Source organism: Vicugna pacos, chromosome 12, assembly GCF_048564905.1.
Source record: "Vicugna pacos chromosome 12, VicPac4, whole genome shotgun sequence".
NCBI classification, from domain to species: Eukaryota; Metazoa; Chordata; class Mammalia; order Artiodactyla; family Camelidae; genus Vicugna; species Vicugna pacos.
The window spans coordinates 13279898-13290161 of NC_132998.1; the positions used below are offsets into that span (position 1 = coordinate 13279898).

The 10264-nt window shown below is 55.9% G+C and overlaps 1 protein-coding gene across 3 annotated transcripts; it reads left to right on the forward strand.

Moving 5' to 3' along the window:
* Window positions 1-1720: 1720 nt before the first annotated feature.
* Window positions 1721-8250, forward strand: WNT10B (Wnt family member 10B). 3 transcript variants are annotated; one of them, XM_072972870.1, is made up of 5 exons: window positions 1721-2895; window positions 3822-3944; window positions 4075-4337; window positions 6054-6427; window positions 7050-8250. In XM_072972870.1, exons 2-5 carry the CDS (start codon window positions 3871-3873, stop codon window positions 7506-7508), a joined length of 1170 nt encoding a protein of 389 aa, XP_072828971.1. In that variant the 5' UTR covers window positions 1721-2895; window positions 3822-3870; the 3' UTR covers window positions 7509-8250. The 3 variants fall into 3 exon arrangements, with proteins under 3 accessions (XP_072828971.1, XP_006202991.1, XP_072828972.1); XM_006202929.4 differs by having other exon boundaries at window positions 1725-2895; window positions 3825-3944; XM_072972871.1 differs by lacking the exon at window positions 1721-2895 and adding an exon at window positions 2956-3549 and having other exon boundaries at window positions 3825-3944.
* Window positions 8251-10264: the final 2014 nt, after the last annotated feature.

Below are 10264 nucleotides of genomic sequence, written 5' to 3' on the forward strand. Positions count from 1 at the left end.
CAGGTGGCACTACCTCCTTAGGCTGGAAAGGCATCCACCTCCGTTAGAGAAGAGGGCAAAGTTCTGTCGTGGGTGATCCCACAGATTTGTTGGGGCCAACTGCTGAATGTGGGGGGTTTCCTGAGAGTCCAGCGCAGCGGGACCTTTGGTGCCTCCAGGTGGCGGCCTGCGGTGCTGCAGCAGAAGGCGTGAGAGGCAGAGGGTGGGCAGCACAGCTGAGCTCACCGCCGCCGCGGGCGCATCCATCCCTCCCGGGCCTATAATTTGGGTTCCCCGGGCCTGGCCGCCCCTATCAGCGGCTCAGCAATAGATGAGTCACCCGGGACCCCGGGCCAAGGCAAACAGGGGAGGGGGGAGGAGGGGGGAGACTCCCTGCACTCAGCTAAAGCCGCCGCCTCAGTTGCTGGATCCCCCAATCTCCAGGGGCCCCCACTCTTTTCTTTGACCCCCGCCCTATAGGGCCCCAGTGTTCTTCTCAGATTGCTCTCAATACATCCTCCATCCCCATGATGGGAAGGCAGCCCCCTTCCCTTCCTGTCCTTGAGGGGAAGGGGGACTATCTTGCTCCCATTCTCTCCCTGAAGTAATGATAGCCCCTCACTTTCCCCCTGCTGTCATGGCCCCAACCCTTGTCAAGGTCTCTCTGGTTCCCGCCCTCCCCTTTCCTGGAGCTGGCCGCGTGCTTGGGGTATTAGGCAATGGGTGTGTACCCGCAGCACTCTCCAGGCCCCGCCTGTCCCACCACCCTCCAGCCGCCTGCGGGTCAGTGCTCAGGCCAGCCGGTCGGGCAGAGGGCACTGGGGGCCAGCTCAGGCCACCCAGTCTGCTTGCCTGTGGCCTCCTGTCCCAGAGTTGGGCTTCTGTGGGGAGACAAAACAGAAGCATGGGTCCTTGGATTTGGGACAGGTCAGCTTGGGGGAGTCCTGGGGTCACTAAGAAGTTGGAATCTGTGGTAACAGTTCTGACCCTGGTCCTTCCTTGGCACCTGACTATACTGAGCCTCACAAGGGTAGAATCAGAAGAAGCAACCTGAAACTGAAGGGAGAACCGGAGACACATGGAGAACACAAATGTCTAAGAGGTCCCCCTGGGAGAAGAGGGGCATAGGAAACCTGGTTCCCCTCCTCCAGGGGACGTAGGTAAAGTTCCAGGCTGACATGCAGGGAACAGGACATGGACACTGGTGACAATCACTGAATCCAGGTGTAAGGACAAAAGCTACTGAGATAGGGTACAGATCCTGGTGGCTTCAAAAGCCACACATACTTGGGTTCTTGGCCCCTAAACAGGAAGCAGGGGCAAGAACTCTAGGGCTCCTTCTCCTTCTCACCTCTCCCCCAGAGGTGAGAAAGCAGAGAAAAGCAACCTTCTGGGGTCACAGCTGTCCAGTGTCAGGAACCATGGCACTTTCACCTCCCCAGCCTGCATGAGGCCTGACACATAAAGGTGGTTGATAAATATCCCAACAGATGAAAGTCACTAATGGTGTTCAGACAGCTCTGCCCCCTAGACAGCAGTGCCCCCTGCAGCACGGGGCAGGACCTGCAGCTGCACAAACTGGAGGCTGGCTGCCCAGCAGAGCTGCATGGCCACTACCAAGGAAGAGATGACTGTGGCTGTGGGTTTCAGCCCCATGGCTCTACTTCTCCGGGGGGCCTGTCTCTGAGTCAATGTGCCAGCCTTGGGCTCTCGGGGCCAGCCGTGCCTTGGGCTGCGGTCTGGCAGGGGCGGGGGGCGGCTGGGAAGCCTGGGGCCCCTCTCTGGCAAAAATAGCCCGCAGTGGTTAGAGCTGGGAGGGTGAGTCAGGCAGGAGCACAGTGGCGCCTAACCCCTTCGCTGCCACTGGATCTCCCTAAGGTGGTTTAGCCTCGGTCTGGTCTGTGCAACCCAAGATCAGGCTCTTTCCCTGGGCTCAGTTTGGGATCCTGAGGCCCTCCCATAAGAAGCAAGTTTGTGAGTCTAGAGCAGAAATATGGACTAACTGGAGTGCAGATCCAGGATCCTGGGAAGGGCAGGAGACCTCTGCTGGCAAGGATGCCTGTGAGCCAAGGGAAGCATGGGGGCAGGCTGAAGATCTCTGGGTCTCCCCCAGCTTCTGCTAGGGCCAAACTCTGAGGCCAAAGCTGACCCCTCCCAAGGGGCAGGAGTAGGGCTTGGAGGTGGGCGGAAGCCAAGCCACCCAGAAGGGAGCTTCTCCTGCCAGCTCAGATTGCCCTGCTGTGGGCACTCCTTGAGGGCTCTACTGGTGACTATCCAGCGAGAGAAGTCAGTTCTCAGCTCCATCTTCATCTTGTCAAAGGCACCTTCCAGCCATCCAGCAATGGATAGGGAAACTGAGGCAAAGAGAAATGACCACCTGGGGCCAGGATCCTGGCTCCCGAGTCTAGGTCACTGCACCCTCTTCGCAGCCTTGGTGATCCTAGAGCAGGTGAGTGGAACTCTGGCCACCTCCCCCTTCACTGGGGCCAAGCCTGAATCCGGGCGTCGGGGGAGAGGGTGTGTGTGTTCGCTGGGAGGAGGGGGAGCGGCTGAGCTCTCCGGGTCAAGGCGGGGGGTGCTAGGAGTAGGGTGGGGATGCCCCGGGCTCGGGGAGGGGCCGCCGCTCTGTCAGCCACGGCAGAGACGCCGGTGAGCTCGGCGCGAGTAGAGCCAGAGCCCCCAGTTCTTTGCTCGCCCGCTCGCTAGCTTTCTCGATCACTCCCTCCCTTCCTCCCTCCCTTCTTCCCGGCGGCCGCGGCGGCGCTGGGGAAGCGGCGAAGAGGAGTGGCCCTGCCCTGGAAGAATGCGGCTCTGCCGAGGGGGCAGAACCCGACGCAGTCTCCCCACGGTTTGAACAGCCAGAGCCCAGGCGACCCAACCGCGCCGGTGGCGGACTCCGCACCAGAGCAGCTGGAGGTAATCGGAACCGGGAAAGCAGGGAGGGCAGGGACGCGCACACGGGGACGAGACAGGCACACTGGTAGTCAGACAGACAGACACGCATCCGCCCACGGGGGCAGAGATACCGATGGAGCCAGGGATATTGCCAGAGATAAAAACACAGCAAATAAAGGAGTGGCCCAGATTTCGAGGGCAATGAACGCGAGAGCAAAGGGGTGGGGACTGAGACTGGGGACCTAGGGGGGACGAGATGAGCGATGCTAGGAGGAGGGGAACATGTAGTTAGCAAAGGTGGCAGACGAGAAAGAGGACTCCGCTTGCGCCGCGGTCCCTTCTAGGAGGGAACTCAGTTCCCTCCCTGCCTTTGCCGCACCTGGAGCTTCCTCTGGCTCTCTACTGCGGAAGAAGGGGGCAGGGTGGGCTGGGGAGCCCATTCTTCCACGCTTTTCAGGGAACCTGATGGCCCTCGACGGCACCTGGAGGCGTCACTCCCCTCTTTCAACCCTTCCGGCTGTGGGTGGTGGGGAACTCCCTCCCAATCCTCCCCCATAGCCCTGAGAGTGGGTGAAGCTGTGTTGGGGAGTGGGGAGCCAGTCGTGGGGCCCTGGAAAAAGGAACGGTGGGCAAGGTAGTGGAGAGCTGTTTGTGAGTCTACACATCTGTCTGCACGTGAGTGTGTGTCTGTGTGCCAGGCACTGTCTGGCTGGGTTGGGCTCCAGGGCAATGACATAAGTCCCAGCTTCGAGACCTGGACTCTTCCTCCAGGGCCCAGGTACTCTGGGAAACAAGGGCTGATACTTGTTGTTTTGTTTGGGGGGAGGGGGGAGAATGAGAAGTCAGTGGGGTGGCACTAGTGAGTTAAGAGCCCGAAGTTGGGGATCCTTCGGTTGCCCAGGCGAGCCACCCTATTCCAGAGCCCTCATTAAAGTCTCCCTGCTCAGCAGGCCCTGATCGATCTGCCCACCGGCGCCTTCGGGCCCGGGCTTCGACATGCGGGAGGAGCCCCGGCCGCGGCCTCCGCCCTCGGGCCTCGCGGGTCTCCTGTTCCTGGCGTTGTGCAGTCGGTGAGCAGTTCCCCTGTCACCCAGCCCACGAGATGAAGCCCTGGGCTAGAAGCACCGAGTCGGGGCGGGAGGAATCGGAGGGGGCGCGAGGCCTGGACCGCAGACCCTGAAACGCCTTCTCCGTTCCCAGGGCCCTAAGCAATGAGATTCTGGGCCTGAAGCTGCCGGGCGAGCCGCCGCTGACCGCCAACACCGTGTGCTTGACGCTGTCGGGCCTGAGCAAGCGGCAGTTAGGCCTGTGCCTGCGCAGCCCCGACGTGACGGCGTCGGCGCTTCAGGGCCTGCACATCGCAGTCCACGAGTGTCAGCACCAGCTGCGCGACCAGCGCTGGAACTGCTCTGCGCTGGAGGGCGGCGGCCGCCTGCCGCACCACAGCGCCATCCTCAAGCGCGGTGAGCCTGACCGGGCGGGTCTGCGCCGCCGCCGGGGCTGGGGGGCGGGGGGCAGGCCGAGGCGGGCGGAGGCGGGAAGGGACGGGTTCACGACTCCGGGAGGGGCTGCTCCGGGAATTCCCCCCGGAGCCGCGCGAAGCTGGGTCTGGCCACCCGTCTGGGGCCCTGCGCTTCTGACTTCCACCTGCGCGCTGCCGGCAAGGCAGCTGGGTCCCGGCTCCCCTACCCTAGGGCCCCTCTTTCCTGCCTCCGCCCAGCTCGATCTGGGTTGCACCTGTGAGCAAGAGATGCCCCCAGTCCTGGAAGCTTCAAATGCCCCCCTCTTTTCCTCCCCCAATTTTCTGCCCCTCCCTCTCCATGGGACAAGCCCAGGCTGGTGTCCCCAGAGCCTCAGCGGGGGTGGGGTGACGCCCCCAACCGTTTAAGGGTTAAACCTACCCCCCTAATTACTGGGGTTCCCAGAAGCAGAAGCTGGGAACAAAGACCCTGATGGCTTTGAAGCCGGGGAGCATCCCCCTCCTCTGTGCTGTGAGAGCCCCAGGTGGCTCTCACCTGAGCAGGTGAGGAAAGGCTAGAGGAGTGGAGAACAGGTCACTGCCGGCCTGGTCTGGGGGCCCTGGTCTGGGAGGCATCCCTGGAGGAGTAAACATCCATCTGAGGCTCAGCTTAAGGGTAGGGGCATTACTTTGGGGACTACAGGGTTAATAGGCAGCCGCCATCTGCGGGGGAATTCCCGAGACTTGTGCAAACAGCTTCACCCCTGGAGGGTTGGGGTTGGGGGGATCAGGAGGCTGGGCCAGGAGCCCTGCATCCTGAGGTGGGAGAGGCCTGGCTCCAAAGGAGGTGCTGTCTCTGTTCCTCTCAGAGCTCCAGAGATCCTCTGCCTAAAAGGAAGTGAGGGACCCCCTCCTTCACCACAGGGCCTGGGGTAGGGGAAGGCTTTGATGCCCAAATGAGAAGAATGTCTCCCTAAGTCTGGGAAAGGCTTATCATCCTGAGCCTCTGTGACCCCCAAAACATGACAAAGAAGCCAACATTTTAAGAGGGCCTTAGGGAAAAATCACCCCCACCTCTCTCCCCATCCCAGCATTTTATAGAGTAATAGCAGGTTAGGATAAACATAAAGGGCAGTCTTAACGGGCAAATATAAAACTATAAACTGGGAAGAGGAAGGACAGCTCCACAGTTCCAGTGCTTTGGGGAAGTTAGGGTGGTGGAGGGTAGGTTGGTTGAGACTGATTAAAATAACCTTCAATTTAGGGGAGAGAAAAAAAAAAACACAAAACCAAAGGCCTCTGCTTCCACCCCACCTGCAGGGCTGGGGAATTTCTAAGGCTTTCAGATGTAGAACTCAGTGAACACATCTTCAAAGACCTCAGGGACTCTCTTAGTCATCTCCCAACCCCAGGGGTCTTTCCCTCTAGACTGGCTCTTTCATCCACACCTGAAAATCCCAGACTTACACAGCAAGAATGGGCCTTGGGGATCCTCTCAACCCATCCTCTTCCTTTATAGATGAGGAAACTGAGGCTGTATGCTTTCTGTCCTCTTCCTTCTCCTGTGACTTGCTCCCAAATCACTCAGCTGGTGAATGCCAGGGTCAGGACGCAGTTATGAATTTCTGGAATTGAAGGGTGGCTGTTTATTTCCTTCGGCCTCCTTACTCTCAGCTGCCTGCCAAACTTACCCCTACCATCACACCCTTGTCATCCCCAGGTTTCCGGGAGAGTGCTTTTTCCTTCTCCATGCTGGCTGCTGGGGTCATGCACGCAGTAGCCACGGCCTGCAGCCTGGGCAAGCTGGTGAGCTGCGGCTGCGGCTGGAAGGGCAGTGGTGAGCAGGATCGGCTGAGGGCCAAACTGCTGCAGCTGCAGGCACTGTCCCGGGGCAAGAGTTTTCCCCACTCCTTGCCCAGCCCGGGCCCTGGCTCAGGCTCCAGCCCTGGCCCCCAGGACACATGGGAATGGGGTGGCTGTAACCATGACATGGACTTTGGAGAGAAGTTCTCTCGGGATTTCTTGGATTCCAGGGAAGCTCCCCGGGACATCCAGGCACGCATGCGAATCCACAACAACAGGGTGGGGCGCCAGGTATGTGTATGCAACTTGTCCTGGGTCTCCCTAGCTTTCAAGGCCTGGCCAGATTTTGGGAGGCACAGCAGAGTAAGAGGATGAGATGTGGTGGGTGATTGTCACTCCCCATCTGGGTGACCTGGAGCAGAGCAAGTCACATAACTTAAGTTTTGCGTCGGTAAAATGAGTCTAATGATACGTACCTAACAATGTCATTAACAGTGAGCACCGGGCAGAGTGCCTAGTCCTTGGTGGGTGCTCACTATGTGTAGCTATTATTACAGCTGCCTTCCCCACAGAATTTAGTGGTGCTCTGGGCTAGACTCCCTGATTTAGCAGTGCTCAGTCTGGAAAGAGCACTGGACTGGGAGTCAGGACAACTGGAGCTGAGTCTCTGTTACCAGCTAGTGGTTGAAGATGGGTGAATGACACTGTGCTCTGGCTTTAGTTCTCCAACCAGAAAATGAGGGAGTTGGGCTATTAGCCAGCTTCGAAGTGCCTTTCTCTTCTGATATCTGTTGTCATTCTTGCCTCTATTTATCCTTCTGTGCTTTCTATTCCCTCCCCTCTTCCGTGTCTCTGTACTCCGTCCATTTGCTGCCCTCCTCTTCACCTCTCCACCACCCTCACAATGTTCTAGGTGGTAACTGAAAACCTGAAGCGGAAATGCAAGTGCCATGGCACATCTGGCAGCTGCCAGTTCAAGACCTGCTGGAGGGCAGCCCCAGAGTTCCGAGCGGTGGGGGCAGCCTTGAGGGAGCGGCTGGGCCGCGCCATCTTCATCGATACCCACAACCGCAACTCTGGAGCCTTCCAACCCCGCCTTCGTCCCCGACGCCTCTCAGGAGAGCTGGTCTACTTTGAGAAGTCTCCTGACTTCTGTGAGCGAGACCCCACCGTGGGCTCCCCCGGCACGCGGGGCCGGGCCTGCAACAAGACCAGTCGCCTGCTGGATGGCTGTGGCAGCCTGTGCTGTGGCCGTGGGCACAATGTGCTCCGGCAGACGAGGGTTGAACGCTGTCACTGCCGCTTCCACTGGTGCTGCTATGTGCTGTGTGACGAGTGCAAGGTCACAGAGTGGGTCAACGTGTGTAAGTGAGGGTCAGCCTCACTGCAGGGCTGGGGAAGGGGAGGAGCACCAGTGCAGACTTTTGCTCTGATTTCTGTCCAGGGTCAATCAATCTTGGCCCCGGAAGCCCACAGTATCTACCTGGAAATAGCTTTGGGGGCAGTAGGGGTCAGGTGGAGTCTGTGAGGTGTGGCCTTCTCCCCCACAGTTAGGAGGGCCTTAGGGGGGACCTGTCCCCCTCTACTGCTCCTTAAAACACCTGAATGGACTAAGATGAAATGAACTGTATTGCCACCCTCTACCCAAACCTGCGGTCCCTTTAACTCTGATGCATACTCCTCTTGGCTGGGGAGTCCTTATAGTTTGACCACTCTTCTTCTTTGAGGGTGAGCCCCAGGCATCCTGTGGAGCCATAAGACCTGCATCCAGAAAGAGACCACTCACTTCTATTTGCTGTTCCCAAACTCCTCTACTGCAGTATGGGCCCCCTCTTAGGGAGTAATGGGAAACAGCAGTAGAGAGGGTTTTCTTAGGGAAGGGAGAGAATACAGGGCACTCAGAAACCCAGAAAGTTGTCTGTCCAGGCCCTTAGGGAAGCTGCCCTCTCCCCCCAATTCAGATGTTAAAGGGGACCCTCCAAAGGAAGAGTTTTACCTAAGACTCTCTGAGCCTCTTTTTCTTTCTTCAGCAGGAGGGATGGGAATGGATAATTTATTGTACTGAGACTTGTTCTTGGTTCTTGTTTGTAACAAAAATAAATTAAGTTACTGGATCGGTGGATGCAGATGGTGATATTTCTACCCACACTTGGGATCCCAGTCCTGGCTTCTTTTCCAGGTGAATTCTCCTACCCTCCCACACTCAATGACTTTATGAATATCATGCCTGATTCCACTGAAGGATTTGGAATGGTCTTCAGGTGACTTAGTTTTTAGTGTGAAAAACCTGGGTGGGGCAGGGGAACGTCTGGGTGTGAGGGACTAGAGATCTAAACATAGGCCCTATTTACTCTCTTAATGCCTCACCTCCACTGCCCTAAAACAGGGTTTGAGAGGTTTTCTTTTTTTTTTTTTTTCTCTCCTGTAAAGGGCTTGACAGTAGATATGTTAGGCTTTTGGGCTTTGTCAAAACTACTCCAGTCTGCCAGCAGACTCTGCTGTCATAGATCGAAAGCAGCCATAGACCATACATAAACAAATGGGCATGGCTCTATGTCCAATAAAACTTAATTCACAAAAAGGACTGCAGGACCAGATTTGGCCTTCTGATTTTGGTTTATTTTGACCCCTATCATACCCCATGAGGTCACCTCTGTTCTGGGGTTTTCAAGTCCTGAAGATATCTCAACATTGCACCTGTGCCCGAAAGAGCAGCTGCTTTTCTCTCTGGCTCCAAACCAGAGAACTTAGGGATAGACAAAAGACTAATGGGAAACATATATAAAGGATTCTTATGCTCAAAATTGGAGTTTTTTGCTTTGGAAATCAGCAAACCCAGCATGCTCCCCCACTGAATTATTTGCATATGTATTCTGTCCATCCTTATTCAGAGCTCTTCTGCATTTCATCTTAGTAAAATAATTCCCTTATCTTTTAGGAGATAACCATAACTAGAAAAAACAGAATTTCTTTTATTTCATTTCCAATTTCTTTCTATTCCTAGTCCAGTATCTTTGAAAAGAAACCATTATCTTTCAATTCAGAAAAGGAATATGCATCAAAAATTTAGAACTTTATAAATAATTGAATATTTATGGCGTTGAAAGATCCTGACTCTATCAGGTCATCTCCTTGGCCAGGGAATGCAGAAACAGTCCACTCCCCTAGGCAATGTATATCTATATATCTGCTACACAAATCACCCTCAAAATCAGGTGAAATGATGGTAGCATCAGGGCAGCAGCAAGGGCGGCAAGGAGTGTTGGTTTCAGGCAGTACTTTATGGCAAAACTGTATGTCCTGAGTTTCCACTTGCTCATTGAGAATTCTGGGTTTGGAAATTTGATGGACATAGGACTTTAGGCACTGATTGAGCCTAAGGTCTATGTGGGGTAGTAGGGGAGAGAGGGATGCAGCTGGAATGGACCTAGGAAATGAGAGAAAATAATGATAAGGAATATCCAGAACAGGAATTTCTCACACTCAGGAAGAGGGAGGAGAATCTCCCATGAAATCACAGCAGGAATATTTAGTTTCCCCCCATTTCCTTCTTCTGTGCTCTTTTTGGCTCCCTCTCTCTTTCTAGCTTTCTCTCTTCTTTCGTCAGACACACTCTGTGGCAAACTTAAGCCCCAAACCACAACCTTGAGAAATTCCAAATGGATTTTGTCAGCAAGGCCAACACCCCCCTCCCCACCCCTGCTCCCGGCACACGCGCTGGGCTCAGGCCCAGGCCTGGGGTCAGTGACGGGAGTGGGAGTGTGCAACCCACAGAGCGGGTGGCTAAAATTTCAGTTTTTCCTTAGCTCCAATGGCAGCCAGAGGGAGGGAGAAAGATTGATGAACTCTGGTCGGGCCTCTTGGCCTCCTTCAGCTCTGGATGACCTCTTCTCCCCTCAGCCTTTCAAGTGGCTGGAAAGCTGGGAAGTTGTGGTGGCTGGCTAATTGCCAGCTGGGCAGCACCCCTCCTGTCTGTGCTCCTGTTTGCTCCATGGGAAGTACCCAGTAATGCTGCAACAGGCACTTTCCTCTCCAGACTCCAGAAGGGTGAAGGACAGAAGGCCTGGGAGATTCTCCACTTCCATTCATCAGTTCTGACTCAAATACCATGGTACTTGCTGCTAACTC

Excerpts from the sequence above, each read along its gene's own strand:
- WNT10B (XM_072972870.1), top strand. The coding sequence starts at position 3,871 with ATGCGGGAGGAGCCCCGGCCGCGGCCTCCGCCCTCGGGCCTCGCGGGT. Across the intron at positions 3,945-4,074 it reads TTCCTGGCGTTGTGCAGTCG|GGCCCTAAGCAATGAGATTC; the intron begins GTGAGCAGTTCC and ends CTCCGTTCCCAG. Across the intron at positions 4,338-6,053 it reads CAGCGCCATCCTCAAGCGCG|GTTTCCGGGAGAGTGCTTTT; the intron begins GTGAGCCTGACC and ends TGTCATCCCCAG.